General features: G+C 31.3%; 1 protein-coding gene and 1 long non-coding RNA gene across 6 annotated transcripts; one reads left to right on the top strand and one right to left on the bottom strand.

Moving 5' to 3' along the window:
• Positions 1 to 40: 40 nt before the first annotated feature.
• On the bottom strand, positions 41 to 16,658 carry Dlg5 (MAGUK family member discs large 5). 5 transcript variants are annotated; one of them, XM_031915822.2, is made up of 13 exons: positions 16,621 to 16,658; positions 15,874 to 15,979; positions 15,222 to 15,239; positions 14,721 to 14,868; positions 14,259 to 14,607; positions 13,727 to 14,146; positions 12,379 to 13,467; positions 10,362 to 12,300; positions 9,107 to 10,139; positions 8,769 to 9,010; positions 8,447 to 8,676; positions 8,049 to 8,268; positions 41 to 7,948 (listed from the first exon to the last, which is right to left on the bottom strand). In XM_031915822.2, the coding sequence occupies exons 2-13, from the start codon at positions 15,914 to 15,916 to the stop codon at positions 7,842 to 7,844; spliced, it is 5,838 nt and encodes a 1,945-aa protein (XP_031771682.1). In that variant the 5' UTR covers positions 15,917 to 15,979; positions 16,621 to 16,658; the 3' UTR covers positions 41 to 7,841. The 5 variants fall into 5 exon arrangements, with proteins under 5 accessions (XP_031771682.1, XP_086772471.1, XP_086772472.1 ...); XM_086916345.1 differs by lacking the exon at positions 16,621 to 16,658 and having other exon boundaries at positions 10,362 to 11,459; positions 11,736 to 12,300; positions 15,874 to 16,009; XM_086916346.1 differs by lacking the exon at positions 16,621 to 16,658 and having other exon boundaries at positions 11,175 to 12,300; positions 15,874 to 16,237.
• Positions 15,915 to 16,908, top strand: LOC147656139 (uncharacterized). Its single transcript, XR_015294860.1, has 2 exons — positions 15,915 to 16,457; positions 16,541 to 16,908. It is a non-coding gene; the product is annotated as an uncharacterized LOC147656139 (long non-coding RNA).
• The last annotated feature ends 469 nt before the right edge of the window (positions 16,909 to 17,377 follow it).

The following is a 17,377-nucleotide window of genomic DNA, read 5'->3' as shown; positions in this document are numbered from 1 at the left end:
CTTATCTTATTTGGTATTATTGATGAAAATAATAAGAAAGTTTTTCGTTAGAATCGACTTTATTTCCTTTCTCTCTTACATAGGACAACTTGTACGTTTTACAAGAAAGAAGACTTACAAACAATAACGAACGTCGATATTTGGGTATTCGCACGTGTTGCTGTAATAACCTCACACGAATACACCGAATCCATTCCTTACATCATACATATTAATCAATGTCACATATACATATATATTATATCATAATATTACAAAGATCGTATCATCTGTGTCGCGTTTCAAATATATGTATGTACATATCACGTATATATATGTACACACATATATTTCAATATATGTATTCTGTTAAGTTGTTTATACCATATTAAAAGACATATGCTTATAAATAGAAGTATATATGTATTTATAAATTACGAGCTAGAACATTTGGTATCAAAACCATTGCAAAAGAGAGGGAGGGGATCAGATGACACAATACGGTATTTTATATATTGTTAATTGTTTCCAAACAACATAGTTGGGTAATTGAAAAATTAGTCGCTATCGAATAACAAAAAAAACCATGTTTTGCTCATTCTTCTAATAATTATAAATAAATTACAAATTATATATAAAACAGATTCTCGAAGTGACCGGCAGACTTTTTTTTTTTTATTAATACATTGTAATTTTTGCGTATATATTATTTAACTGTTGAATAAATTTTAAATTGCGATATTAATTATTATTACGTACACGCAAGGGCAACTTCTATTTTTATAATTAAATTTTTTCAATTTTATCGTAATTTTTCATACCAAAAGTGTTATAAATCCCTTTAAATTTGTATCATATTTGACAATCAAGTGATATACTAACACGTGGCATACGATCGGTAAAAGATTTCAAAAATAGATAAGGATTTCGTGAAAGTAGTGTTATCATTATTGCATACGTATACATTCACATTAAAGTCGAAAAGTCATGAAGGTCTTTTTTTTTTAAAAAATATCTTCGGGGCAGTCGATGCGCGTGGCAGGAATAGACATAGGAAGACTCATTTTCTTTTTTCAACAGGAAACAGCGTGAAACTTGGACAGTTGGAACGTGTGTCAGGTTTATGTCGGTTATACGATATATCGGCATACGTAATTATTGAGCTACACATACAACTTGAATTTTATTTAAAATTCAAGCGAAACTCGCACACTGTAAATCGAATTTTAAATAATGCAATTATTATTGTATAAATAAAATAATGGATCACTGAAAAATATTCAAATAAGTCTTTTCAGAATAAAATTACGTCACAAATTTTTCGCCCTGTATAATTGTCCTAATTCAAAATTGAATTACAACTCGAAAAATAAAATTAATAACATTTCATACTTTAGTTAATAATATTTACATCACATTCGAATAAATTAATGCTCAATGAACAATCGATATTTGCCTCATTTCCGATATTCGGAATATTTCTAACCGCTAATTTCGTCCCTCGTACCGTCTGAGCGTATATTCACCAATTCGTATAAAAAATATTTGCATCTTAATACAATCACAAATTTCATGCTGCTTATACGCGTCGATATACATATTGATCACAGATTTCTGAAATATCCTATCTGTTCAATGCTGTTAACAAAAGAGTTTTTTTTTTTTTTTTTTTACTATAAAAAATGCTACAATTGCCATATCTGTGCTATGTTTATAAGTTAGTTAGTTATCGAGCACATATAGAAACATTACATTAATAGTATGTTATGCACGCATTCACTGTTAAAGCTTATGTATAGAAAGCATATTGGTGGGAAAAATCGGAATAAGTGATAGAAACAATAATTTTTTTTTTTTATACATAAATATACATTACACACGGTATTAGTATCGATGGATAATGGAATTGTGTTGGATTACAACCTTAATGATTAGAATGATGAAAATGCAAAAATTATTTTGTATAATAAATAAATATTTCTAATATATCTTTCTCTGTCTCGTTCGTAAATGTAATAATTCTCCATTTACAGAATAAAATTATTAGTAAATAATATTTGTAATGTTTTATAAATATACAGAAAAAAATAAAGAATAAAAACATATATATATATATATAAGATTGAACATGCAAAATAAACGAAACGATTCGAACATGCTGGATAATCACTTAAGAAAACAAGAAAACACGTTTATTATTCTGCGAATAAACGATCAAGTTTATTGCTGATATTATATTAGGGTTTAACTATAAATAATAAATAAGTTTAAAAAGTAATAACTTAATAAGGGGAATTCTCTTTCATACGTGTGAATAATTTTTGTGTGTTTGTTCGTGGAAGCATTAGTGGGCAAACTGCGAACCAAATCGAGATAGAAAATTATCATTTAAGATTCGCCTTAAAAGTAAAAAAACGAAGAAATTTTCTCTTTATACAATCCATAATACATTACGCACAAATATGCTACATACGTATTTACAATACATTTATAAAATGTAATGTTATATTACCATAATATTATTAAATACATACCAATGAATATTATTTAAATAATATTACGTGTATAATATAACATTATTCAACAAAAAGAAAAAAAAATCATTTACAATCGAATTTTATCGAGTTCCTTTTCAACCTAAATATTCATTATATTCGATGACAATTAATATCTTTACAAAATAATTTTCCCACCACGATGCATTTTATTTTGTTTTCTTTTTTCTCTCTCTCTTTTTTTTTTATTTTATTATTTCTCTTCGCAACATGTACGTTTATTCTATTGCTCTGTTGTTAAATTATTTATATAACTTTCTCTACGAAGAATTCATCTGCGAGAATAATAACGAGAAAGTTGAATAAATATTTTGGCAGTGAATGCGTTTTATAAACCAACGATACAACCGTGTATTCCGATTTTTTTCGCTTGTAAATAGAAATCTCAACAACCTATGGAGCATAGTATTTCTTCCTCTACTAGTTGCACAATAATTATTAAAAAAAATTTTCCCCAACTCTATTTCCGACAAAATAGATACAGACTTGATTGATGATTGATCGATTTGTAAATCAGTCTAAGTTAATCTGCACTTAACAATTATTAGCAATTCCGTTTTATAATAATGCACTCTGTGTATGTAAAAAGACAACGATAGAAACGCGATTATTGAAAGAAGAACTAGAAATGCCGCTCTCTGTAACCTAACTTTTTTTTACAAAATTTCCTTCCAATTCTAATATTATTAGCTATTCTTTTCATCGATCTTTTCAGCGCACGATTTTCTTTTTCACAATTATATTTCACTGTTTCTTTTTTGAAAGAAAGAAAAAACTTTTTTATATAAATAATAATTCACAAGTATTTAAAAATTTACACGAGAACTTGAACGAACTACAACGAACGAACTGTTATTTATCGACGACTATCTCGATATTCTGCACTGAAAAATACTTCTAAAATCTGATTTAACTAAACTCGCAGCACTGTTACTTTTGTTACAATAGTTTTTTTCTTTTTTTTCTTAAAGAAGGATGAATTTCGTTATCGATGAGGTAATACTTCGATTCGAAGACGGTTCTACCGACGAGGAAGAGAGACGAAGAAGACAGTTTGCATGCCCGGTCAATAAATATTGATATTTAGCGAGAAAAATTAAATTTTAAAATCTTTAGAAGAACAATGCCTTTCTTCGTTACGTTCGAAAACGAAAGCTCGGCAAGTAAACTGTTTTTTCCCGCAATAACGTAAAAACGTGCGATACAAATATAGAATATAGAAAAATATATATAAAGATAGAGCGTGGGTATAACATGAGATATCAAGACGATAGAATTTCGATTGGAACATAGACAGTGATACTGCGAGGAGAAATTCGTTAATAGGAAATAGAATACTATTGAAGACTAGTCGCGATCATCGTTTGAATAAATTGCTATCAGAACCCATCGATCTGTATCCGCGCATTCTTCAAACCCAATCGCCATGCTCTGCTTCTCGTCCACGTAATATATATATATATCACCATAAACGCTTCAATGATCAGTAATCAATGCTTGTTTTACTATCGTATACCTAATTGTTTTTTAGTGTGATCTAGCACGCGCGTCTTAAAATACTTTTATTATATTCGTATTTCGAGATTAAATTAAATTTACGTAAATTTGCATCATTTTGATTTTCAAACGTGATTTCATGAAAGTTCAAAAAAATTTGTAAACAAGTTGAGAGCATTTGAAAATTTTTCCATTCAAACGTTATCTATCTCGAAATTAAATTGAATACAAAAAATTGGGAATATATTTTTCATTTTTCTTTTTTATCTTTACGCGCACCAGTGCTATTGTTGTATATGGTTATTAAATGGATCAGAATCACGTGCTTATGAAAAATAGTAAAAGTGCGTAGTTAAATATATATGTATGTATATATATATATATATATATATAACATTTATGTATAGTATATATATATAAGTATTGCCCAAAATATGAGTTTCGTACTATGTACGTATATGTATAATAGTAATAATATAGAAGGATTGTGAAATTGATATGTCATCATCGAAGCAGTTACACATGTATCACAGTGCTGTGATTTAAAATAATTGTTAATACAAAATTAATCTTTTCTCCCTCCTCCTTCGATACTGCTCACTTTTTCTCTTTCTCTCTCTCTCTCTCTCTCGTATTATTTTTGGCATTTATCCTTCGCCCTCGACCTATCTTAATTTTTCATTCATTCAAAAATTATGTTTAATTTATATATATCAACAATATTTCTTTTTTTTTTCTTTTTTTTTACATTAGAATATTTGGAAAAAAAGTTTTTTTTGGAAGAGAACATAAAAGATGCACTTTTTTTGCAACTCTCCACAAATGAATCTTACCCGTTATACAATGTTCTTATGCAAAGTTTTATCATTTCTATCAGTTCTATCTAAAGAATCTAAAGATCGATATTAATTATATTTACAATCTTTTTTTTTTAATTAACAAAGTTTTATACGAAATAATAATTCCATTTATAATTACATTATATTTCGATGAACGAAGTACAATATTTAAGAACATAAAGAGTTTAAATATTTTTTTTTTAATATTCATCGTAATTTTATTTTTAATATAAATTGAATAACAAAATAAATCTCATTTTAATAATGCACTTTGTGTTTATCTTATTTCTTAATTACATTTCTTGTATATATATTATATACCTATTATAGAAAGAAAAGAAAAAAAAAAATATATACAAATATATATATATATATATACACATTAATTTTTTGTTATTTTTTTTATAATTAATTATTTTACATTAAACAAATATCAAAAAAAGAAAGTTATTACCAGTTCTACTGAAAATAAATTTCCATATTTTACAATTACAATAATTTCAAAAAACAATTTTATAAAAATAAATTTGTTACAGAAAATATATTGTATTTCACAACGCATAATATCATCGTATATAATATAGTTAAGATTACCGATTTTAAATAATAATTTATATAATAATTTTCATTTCACACGTGTATAACGTTCAAGATTCATATGTGTGTACAAAAATATATACATGTATAAATATACGTGATACGTACATTATTATAATATCTTTCCTACTAATTATAAAAGAATAAAAATTAAATATTTTTTCCTGAAAAATATTTTATTATATTAATAAATTCATCTAATTTTTAATTAGATTGTCCGCCATCGCTTTTTTAAAGAGTATTTACCCTGGATGTGAAACAATAATTCCTTGTTGCTACAAGCTGCCAAACATATTTGGCATTTTTCTTGTAATTTCTTATATATTTTTTTTTCTTTTCGAGCTTTTTGTATTACGAAATTCATAATCAATTTGGTATTGATTTCGCAATATATCAAAAAGTATATATGTATATCTATATTTCTGCATTAAACATATTGATAATAATGGTACGAATAAATTTAATTATCCTTATGAATTAGCATAGTATCCTTTAAATTTTTGGTCTCAGTTTAATAACTTACGCCTAAATATTGTCTTGTTAAAAAACTAAATTTCTGTTTTACAAAAAGCAATGTTTTTTTGTCTTTCTTATTTAATCCTCTCTGTACGTACAAATCTGGACAATCATATCTGTGACACTTGTAAAAATTTTTTTTGTAAATTCAGTTAACTCAGTTTATATAATATTCATCATTAGAAAATGCAAGCCTATTTTAAAATCAAAAAGGCTTCATTTCTAACAGAAGAGAAAATTAATTAAAATTTAATTTAAGTATCAAAGCATTGTTATGATAAATTTTTATGATTAAATTTAATATTTATCCCTTGGTACATTAAACGTACCCTTTAATTTTTTCCAATAATACATAAGAAACTTGTACATATCTACACCTCAGATACTGTAAATAATGTAAAAAAATTCTTTATATTTATCAAAATGTTAAAAAAATTAAGAATGAAACAATTTAAATATAATTTTTAAAATTGTAATAAGAAAAACTATTTTTTTTTTTCCTTTATAAAAATGTAATATAAAATATATAATTAGATTCTGAATGTAGATACGTAATGATACGTGCTTGCATTTTATATATCTTTCAAAATATGACTGCACCTTATAAAGCGCCTTAAGGTCGATTAAAAAACATCGTTATAGTATAAATTCGTAAAATAATTCAAACTATAGAAGTAAAAAAGCAATAACGCACTTCATTATATATTTTGTTAGTCTGTGTCACGAATATTGTTATTGCTTATTATCATTTTAGATATTTACAAATTAAAAAAATGGCGGAAACAAGCCATTGTTTTTTTTCAATTCCATATTCATTTTCTTTACATTTTTTTTTTTAATTCCTCGATCTTAAACGTTAAAACATTAACCCCTCAAACCGACTGTCGCGCAATTTCAACAAATGGATTATAAACAGTTATTTATTTATATATATAGAACAATATGACTAAAGTATCACTTAAATTTAAAAGATTCGTCTAAACTTAAAAAATTAAGAAGCATATAATCCATAAGTTTTGTAAGTAAATTATATACAAATAAGTAACTTTTTTTAATTTATAATATTACATAATTTCTGTACAATAATACTAATTACGCGAAATTATTCTGTACAATAGCGATTTGAGGGGTTAATATAATAATCAGACAAGTACGATTGGCTGAAATTAATTCGCTAACGAATCTTACGAATTCATCCACCAAATGATTTACGGGCCACGGTACGATGAATATTTTTATTTGCTACATCGTTTCATTTATGGTCTCATGCCAATTGTAATAAAAAGTTTTCCTATTATTGAATATCTAATTGAGAAATTATGATCGATCGAGGTTCGAAGCAGACATGAAAAATATTTCTTCACTTTCTTGAAATATGAATAGGTTTTTGAACATATGAACGATTTAAGGAAAATCTTATAAAACCAGCTAAAGTTACATCACTTATTATATTTTTTCGCGATGTTTTATAGGAAACATTAGTACTATTTAATTAGTGTCAAATATTTGTTAAAATCGTTAGATATTTGATGAGATATTTATATAAAAAAAATTTATTAAAATAAACTTTGTAATTTATATTAAACTTCAATGTAATAAAGATAAAGAAAAAGAAAGGGGAAAAAAAATTAATCTTTGCATAATTGAATTACGATAACAAAATAGATAAAAATTATTGAAACAATCGTAGTAATGAAACCATAAAAAGAAGAATCGAAATTCTTGTACACCATCGAGACAAATAAGAGACCATAAAAAACAAACTTGTAACAATTTTGTACAATCGTACGGCGTAAGGGCCCCCTGGTGGAATTTAGATTGATTTCCACTGCGGCTTGTGGGGACCCCCCCTTAAATGTCAGGGAGGCCCTCTGGGAACCCAAAGCGCTTTGCTTTGCTCTTCATCTACCGCAGCTTTTACTTGCGTACATATATACGCAACATTTACACCAGCTGGAATTACAGCTGAAATGTTCAATAAAAAAAATGTCAATAATAATCGAAGAAGCGAATCTATAAAAAAAAGAAAATAGATAGAAATTTTATTTGATAAATATATTCTTACCAGAAATATGATGCCTATACTCAGCTTCCAATTTCAATGCTTGTTCATACATCTCCTTGGCAACTTTGGCACTAACTTTATCGCTTGGATATCTGGAATCTTTCACTTCCTTTATTTGTTTCGTACTTTTAAATTTAATCAACAAAACTATAGGATAGATTTGATGTCGATGAAGTCGTTCAATCGATGCAATTGAAACATCCAAGATGCAATGAGTATTCTATAAATAGAATATGTTTTAATAATATAGTTTTAATAAAATATAATAAAGGAATATAAATAAAACCGAAGAATTATATAAATTTTAGATGATCTACTTTTAGGTATTTTACCTAGTGTTTATACTCTTACTATAAATAGCGTTATCAATATTTTATAGGCATTCGATAAAAAAATACCTTCTCACAGATGTCCTTCACAGCTTGCACTGTAGTACACTCGAAATAGCTTCCTTTTTTTCTGTAGTCCACATAAAGAGAATCACGTAAACCTTGTTCCAGCGTCGCTTGAGAACAATGCATTGCTTCTGCAAGACATCTAGTGAACTGTCCTGGAAATTCTTGTAATAGTTTTGTTACTACACATTCGCTCAACGGTCCGATAATCAATACCGGTCTTAAAGCTGGATCTGTATATAAAAATAAAATAAAATTAATAACGGTGAATAAATAATCATAAGTGTCATATGCGAAAATATGAGATCAAAAATAAAATACTTACAATCTAATCGTTCAACGCGTTGGTAACTTGCTGGAAGAGTGTCTTCATTCAGTGTTCCACTATCACTATACCAGCCCAAATTTACTCCCGTAAGATGTGACAATTCTTTGCTATCTCTGCTGGAAGAACGTTGATGTTTTTTCCGACGGAAAAAGCTTCTTCTTGCACTTGTGCTACCTCTTCTAGTAGTATCCGTTTCCAAATCGCCTAATGAACGTCGCAGAAGCAATTCTTCTTCGACCCTTGAAATGAATATATTATGAATATTATAATATATACATTAAAAATATATAATATGATTTAAAGTGATTATCTTTTTCTTTTTTCTTCTAACTTACTTGAATTTACTTGGAATTATACCGCAAGTTTGTCTTCTTCCAGTTTGATCAACTATCCAAGCTCGCCAATGACCCGGAGTACCATTAAACATTGTATTATCAACGTATAAAATATCATCTTTATTAAACCTAAGTTGCAGGCTATCTCCAACTTCGCCTACTCGATCGAACATTGCTTTCACATAAAAACTGTCTCCAGGTTTATCCTTTACTTCGTTATACCTTTCAGGTACGTATTGAGCAATCAGTGTTACTTTATCCGCTGGTCTAGCCAATTCTAAAGCAGCTTGTTCTGCGGTCGCTTGTCTCAGATCAACGCCATTATATTCTAAGATTCGGTCACCGGGACGTAATCCTGCGTCTTCCGCGAGGCAGCCTGGTTGTACCGAATGTACATATATTCCAACACCGTTACCACCGACAAGCGAGATACCTAGATTCGAACACTTTCTTGTCTCGATGAAAAGATATCTCGGTTCACTCGGTGGCGGGCTTTTGCGATTTTGATCTTCTTGGACTTGCGTTGGACTCCTTACGGTAGCATTTTGCCGTTGTAACGTGGTCGCTGCTTGATTAAGCTGTGCGCGTGTAAGAGTATTTGCAGTACCGCGTAATGTATCAAGAGTTGCGGAATTACGCATATTATCCAACGTGGCTGAACTACGAAGCTCCGGTTTCCTGATATTAATATCCAACGATGCCGACGCTCTGATTTCTCGTTCCCTCTGCTGCGTACTCGGTACTTCCAAAGAGGCAGAATTTCTAATATCTCTTTCTCGAATAGTGCGAGGTGGTTCTAAAGTATTTGAAGTTTCTCGCATAATATTTAAAGTATTGGAAGTATCACGCGTTGTACTTAAACTGCTAGAAGCGTCACGTTCAGGTTCCGAAGTTTCCAATGGCTCAATAGTTGTTTTTCTAGGAGCTTCAGGGCTATTGCATGGTGTTGGCGATCCGCTACGACTACCACCTTCAGCACCACCAGCTTCTGATGAACTCGAAGAAGCGGAACCTTCTTCCAACTCGTTGTATTCTATTGTGAGAGGAGAGAGAGAGAGAGAGAAAAAAAAAGAACAAGATATAAGCACAATATTTGCATCAAAATAGAAACCATGCAATAATGAGAAATAATGATCACGTATATATATATATATATTGTAAAAGTGCAAAAAAATTTGATATAAAGTGCAGCTCATGATAGGGATATTTTCTACTTTTTTTTTTTTTTTTTTTTTTTACAAAACACTGTACTCACTGTCCGGGCTGTACTGCACCAGCATCGTAATGGAATTACCGCACTGACGTAACACATTGGCAGCAAGTTGATAAGTGGCACTTCTCATATTGATACCACAGACTTCGAGCAATTGATCGCCGATTTGAAGACCGACTTGAGACGCTAAACTGTGCTCGCTTACAGTAGAGACAAACACACCGCCGCTCTCTAAGCAAGAAATTTGGATACCTAAGGGCTCGACTGATTTGTCTATATGAACTCTTCGAAGTTCTCCGGGTGCAGGCCTCGGTTGAGAGTAACAATAATCCGGCATGCTGGATCTTTTATTGCTACTACTTCCTCTAATAGTTCCGCCAGAGCTACCTCCGCCTCCTGTACCAGGGCTAAGCACTTCCACGTGGAATGTTGGCATTGGGCTGCCTCTTTCCGAGGTTCTTTCTATACTTCCGGTAGACAATTTACCCACGCTGCTTTTCGACGTCACGCTAGGATTTGACGGTATTCGAAAACGTTGATTTTCCTTTTTTCTTGGAAATGTTCCACCTTCGTAGCCATGCGTGTATGCCGATACATCGTATGTGGTGCCAATCGGTGGAGCGCGAGATTTGTGATAATGCAAATCTACAGAGGGTGTGTGCAAATGCCCGAATCCTGTTTGCGGGCCGGGGCTATACGAAGGTTCGAAACAATAAGATCGTGCATCGGGAAGTCCTATCGACTCCCCGGACTGTGCAGACGGCAAAGAGGGCGGGGAGGGGTATCTCGAGGGTAGAGAATTTTGTTGATGGGGATGCGGATGCGAATGCGTATAGGGAGGAAATGAAAAATTACCAGTCAATTGCTGTCTCGGGCCGCTGGTTGAGGAAGTTGACGATCCAGCCCCGGAATAAAGTTGAGATTGCGCTCTATTATGCTGTAGCGTGTCTACTTGGCTCTCGTTGCTAGGGGTATACTTTTGCGCTCTCTTCTTTGAGAAATATTCTACGTCTTTCCCCGACTTCACAGAAAAGTCGATACTAGTTTCGGATGGCGTGAGGGTGGAACCGAGTCTGTTTTCCGTGTTCTCGAACTCGGTCGCTGGTTTCTTATCTATCGGGATATCTTTGAACTGCACCACTGGAGTAAAGGATTTTTGACTAAATAACGGTCCAGTTTTAAGGAAATTCGATAATGGTTTTTCAACAGACTTATAAACCGTATGCCGATTGTTCACATTGGAAAAATTGGTCAAGGGGATGGGATTGGAAATACGATTATAATTGTAACTTTCATACTTTGGTGGTTGGTTAAGGAGTACGCTTAGGGGCAATCTTTCTTTCGTCTTACGTGAATGTAAAATAGTACCAGTACCGTTCTGAATCAGAGGCCCACCTCTGGCTTTCGGCCACGTACCTCCATTCTTTTCAACTTTTTCCGTTCCGCGTCGTTTGCTTCGTTTCAATACTCCGTTATTCGCTTTCTTGTGATAACTCTCTATCACCGAATCTAATTCGGCTATCGCGTCTTGCTCTTGCTCAAACGTGTTCGGGCTCGAGTTGCGATGCCGTTTCTTCTTCTCCTCGCGATCTTTGCTATGCTTGCGTCCCCGCACTATGTCAATCTTCTCTCTTATATTGTCCCAAGCGTTGCTAATTCCACTTGGTTTCTCGCTACTGACCGATTTCGAAACTTTGTAAATACTTCTTTCGCCAAAGTTCGATGCGACGTGCCTTCTCTCATAATCGTCCGACGGAATTTTCAACAATATCCTTTCTTGCTCCGTTTGAGAACAACTGTTCACCATTTTTTGTTTTTCACTACCAAAGCTACCGTCAATGGTCATAGTTTCAGAGCTGGTAGCCGAGGGCAATGGTATTCCCTTCAAAGTTGTGATAGTCAACACATCCGTATTCGTGTCGTTCAAGGTTGCCATTGCCTCGTGACTCGAATTAATGCCTTCCATTGGTTTACTATTGATCTGTAAAAAGGAGAAAGAAATGTTACAATATCCGATATTAAAATCTATTATATGGGACAATTTTTGGTAAGACAGTACGTTCAATACTCTATCTCCAACGGCAAGGTTGCCATCTTTGGCAGCTAAACTACCAGGTGAAATCTTTGAAATGTATACTCCAAGTTCCAAAGAAATGCCATGAGGAACTGAACCAACAGACAATTGAGTTGTCCTTAAGGATCTTCTAGTCAAACGCCGTCTTCTCACCGTCAATGTAGCTGATCCCACCGAACAGGTACGTAAAGTTTCCATAATTACACGTGTAGAAACGGATGTACAATCTACGTTATTCACTCGCATAATGCAATCATTTACTCTTAATTTACCGTCGGTAGCACTTCCTGATATCACTTGAGCAACGTAAATTCCTGTATCGTTTGGATAATATGGATTGTCACGGCCTCCAACCAATGTTAATCCCAAATCGCGATCAGAATCTAGACAAAGCCGACTAAGATCCAAATGAATAGGAATAATTTCCCAGTCATTGACATCGGTATCGATCGCCGAATCATGTGCATGCACTAAACTTTGTGCAAATTGGCTTGCTCTTAACGCATGATCGCCAGATTCTATCTTCTCTTTGAGATCCTTCAATTCTTTCGACGCCTCGTTCCGTTGCTTTTTAATATCGTCAGAATCACGTAAAGCACCCGCCAGTTCCGAAACTGCACGATCACGTTCTTTCCTCAATCTATCGCAGAGAGTTCTAATACTTTCCCTTTCTAAAACTATTTTATCTCTTTCGCTGAAAGCCCAATCTCTTCTTCGTTTCGATACCTCTGCCTCTTGCAAAGCTTCTTCGAGCTCCGTTTGTAATTTATCAACAGATTTTCTAAGTTTATCCAACTCCAAATTTGCTTGATCCAAATTATCCATACGTTCTTTATCACGTTTTGTGTAATCAGCCGTGTTGTTTTCTCTTTCAGCCTCTTTGCTCGAATTATCACGTTCGCGATTATACGAATGCAATTCCATACGATTTTTATAATCTCTATTCGAACCTTCGGAATAATCACCAAACTTTTGACGTAATTCGTTACATTGTTTCAAAGCTTCGTCCCGATCTTGTAAAGCGGATGAAATTTCTCTTCTTAAAGTTTCTATTTGATAGGATAAAGCTTTTTTCTAAAAATAAAAAGAGCAGATATTAAAATACAGAACATTAATTTAAAAATAGTACACATGGTGGCAAGTAATGTGCAACGTATAAATAACTAAAACCAATACAAAATCTATAAAGAAAAAAATAATGAACCGTTTATTGTACTTAATAATTTATAATTGTATCATAATTATATTATAAAATATATTATAAAATATATATGTTTAAATTAATTAAATTTAAAAATAAAGTATAATAAATTAATAATTTAAATAAATTTACCTCTTCCATAAATTGCTTGTTTTGATTTTCTATATGAGTGATTTTTGTATATGCTTGTGTAAGATCATCACCAAGTTTCTCCATTTCCTTGTGTACCGTATCTCTTTCGCCCATAATTAAACTGTATTCTTGCAATGCAGCATTCCTTTCTTCTGTTAATCGTTTCATATCCTTACTAGCCTTCATGCGTAGCACCATGGCATGATTAATTTCTTTTACTGCCTCCTCGTGTTGTTGCTGTACTTTAGCTAAAGCTTCGCGATATTCATTTCTTTCCCTTAATGCAATATCCCATTGCCTAATTGCAGCAGTACACTGTTGTTTCAAACCATTACGCTCACGAACTGCGCTATTACGCTCTTGAACAATTTCATCATATTGTTTTTTCAATCTGGCAGCTTCTTCTTGCGATAATTCCAACTAATTATCAATCAAACAACATAAAGTTAACCAAAAAAAAAAAAAAAAAAATTATCATTGTATGCATTAAAACGTATCCACGTTTCGAAAATTAACGCCTTATTAACCTTACCTTATTAACAGCCGATGAATGTGATGATATTAAATCATCGTACCGTTTTCGAAGGGCATCATACTCATCTTTAACGGCTTCATATTTTCGAAGCGCAGATAAATAATGTTGATTCATGGTGTCACTATTACTAGCATCAGAAACAAGAACTTCTTGATTTTGGCATCGTAATTCGGATACTTCTTTTTGCAACGCCTGAACTTCACGATCCAGGCGTTGCTTATCATTTACTAGATCTCCATATTTGCCCCGCAGTGCGGAACTCTCTTGTGATGTTGCCTCTAACTGATTCATGACTGCTATATGTTGTCCTCTATAGTATTCCAATTCTTTCATAGTATGTTCACACCTATATTTTAAAATTAATATTGTTAAATAAATATATGATTGTTCAAATTGTATACTTTCTATAAAAGACATCAAACAGAGTAACACAAACAATTAAGCAAAACCAGGACAAACCGTCTTATAGTATCGGAGTGTTTATGCCTAAGTAGCTGAAGCTGATGCATGGCTTGATCACATTGAGCTTGCAAACCGTCATAATCACTACGACATTCAGGCCCACCGACAGGACTGCCGACACTGCCATAGCCTCCACTATCTCTTTCTGCATGCCATACGCGCAAATTATATCCAATAATGCAAATTGCAAAATAATAAATAAAATGCAATTAAATAAAAAGTGGATTTCTACATATATAATAAAAGTAAATACTAGTGCAACAAAGTGTGCATTAAATTGAGATATTAAATTGTGTTAAAAATTTATTTGCATTTTTTATAATATGGATTAAACACACATATTTTAATAAAACACAAAATAATAAACTTAATAATCTATTGTGAATAAATAATTTTCTTATTTTCAATAATAAAATATCTGTGACAAAGAGTGATTCAATACACAATACAATTTGATTGATATTAATTTTCATTCTTTTCATTTTATATCAGTCTTACCCATATTGAGTGCTCCATCTGCAAAAAAAAAATAACGAATAAAAATATAATCAATTATAAGTACAATTATAAGATTCACTACAAATATAAAAGTGAAATGATTATATTTATACAGTATCTGCTATGTTGTTCTACAATTGGTAGAACAGAATATAATCAAAAGTCTAACTAGCTTTCACCAGGAAAGAAACTCTATGTCACGCATGTAAGCATCATGATTCATTGTTTTTTGTAAAGTGAAATTATAAATATTCTTTATAAATATATCACCTTACAATTCTCTATTTAAATTCAAAATTATAAAATTCAATTTATCTAACTCAAATATCACATTATTTTTTTTATTTAAAAGAAAAATACTTTTTCACAATGAATTTTCATAATATAAATTTATTCTAAGATAATGAAATTATCTCATTAAATATATATTAATGTTCATACAAAAATATCTCTTTTCCATTCTTAAAAATAGACAGAACACAACAGCTTCCATTATTTTTCTTTTTCTTTATAGATTGAAATTAAAATAAACTTTGTAATAGCATCAATATTATTAGGTCATTTTTTTTCCACCTAAATCTATATATATAACAGATATAGACAATCAATACAAACATATATTAACATGTAATATAGAGAACTAGAAACTTACCACTACTTCCAGCACTATCCAAGGAAGATGCACCAGAAGCCATACTCTTGATTCACCGAGGATCTACCACAAATATTTCTCTAGCAAGGTACGTGCTAGGTATTGCCTGGAAAGTATCCATGCGCTGTACTTCACGGAAGAGTGAACCCTTTGTGAATTACTAAGAAGTAGCCTTCGGGATGACATTATGGCTATGGTCTAAACGGTGCATGGCGCTCATCAGAGGGATGCAACAGTGCACCTGGCACACATACACACAGAGCAGCTCTTACTCCAATACAAACACGTGCCTCGTAATATCGAGACTTTTCATGCATCACTTTTTTCCGCGCGGTTACTGATACGGGAGAAACAACGGGTGGACGTATGTTTTCTGAATGGACGTAATAAATTAATCTACGTTTTGCTGATGTGTCTCAATGTTTTGAGACCGCGTCGCATCCGTTCTTTTTTCCCTCTAGGAGGTTATTGATTCCTGTACAAGAGTGAAGCCAGACGAGTAATGATCATTGGCTGGCTCATTTCTAACAAACTGAAAACTTGTTATCACTGTAGAAAAAAAGGAGCCAACAAGCCTTCCAGCGGTAATCTTGATCACGCACCTCTTCAGAAAATCCATTAACTCGTTCGACAACACTAAAATCGACACAATTTTCACTGATTTCAGCCGCTCAGATCGCTACAAACTGCGCACCGTTCATCCCGAAGCAACTAATGTCCCGATATTAACGATAATTGATCGCTCACCTGCTGCACCAACGAACCTGACAATTAGCCATTTTCATTCCGCCACTACAGTCTGTTTCGCATTGTCGATAATAAACATACTTTATGGACGAGTTTGTTACTTGCGGCGCTAGTATCCACATAAAATCAGTCGATTATGTTGTTTGGAAAGGTTCATTCTAGAAGAATATTTTCATTTAATGCATAATCCTAAGTTTGTATTTAAATAACAATTATAAAGAACATGTAATATTTTTCAACATTTCATGTAAATTTGTAAAATGATAAATAAATTTGTATCAATACAACTTTTTTGATGTATTACTAAGAAAACTATGTTATCTTATGAGATCAAGATTGATTTTTGTTTGTTTGTATTGGAAAGAAAATATATATATATATATATATATATATATATATATATATATATATATATATATATATATATTTTGATTTTAAAAATATCGTTATAATTAAACTTTTTATTTTTTATGAGACTACTGAAATAAAATCGATTAAACAAGATGAATTTTAAATTTTATATTTAAATATAAATTCAAATAATGTTCAATAAGATATTGTAATATATATTTGTAGCAATAAATTTACTTGATATAAATGAAATTATTAATAAAATTTACAACTCTTTATATGTAAAAATATATAATCATGATAATTTTAATAAAAGTTATATAATTTAAAATATCTAAAATTGTATCAATATATATTTAGATAATATATTACATTAAAAATTAATCTGTTATAATTTTATTTTAAT

Source organism: Apis florea, unplaced genomic scaffold (genome assembly GCF_048593485.1).
Source record: "Apis florea isolate Af1SG1 unplaced genomic scaffold, ASM4859348v1 contig_3802_pilon, whole genome shotgun sequence".
NCBI lineage: Eukaryota > Metazoa > Arthropoda > Insecta > Hymenoptera > Apidae > Apis > Apis florea.
This window is presented reverse-complemented; position numbering and strand designations above follow the sequence as displayed.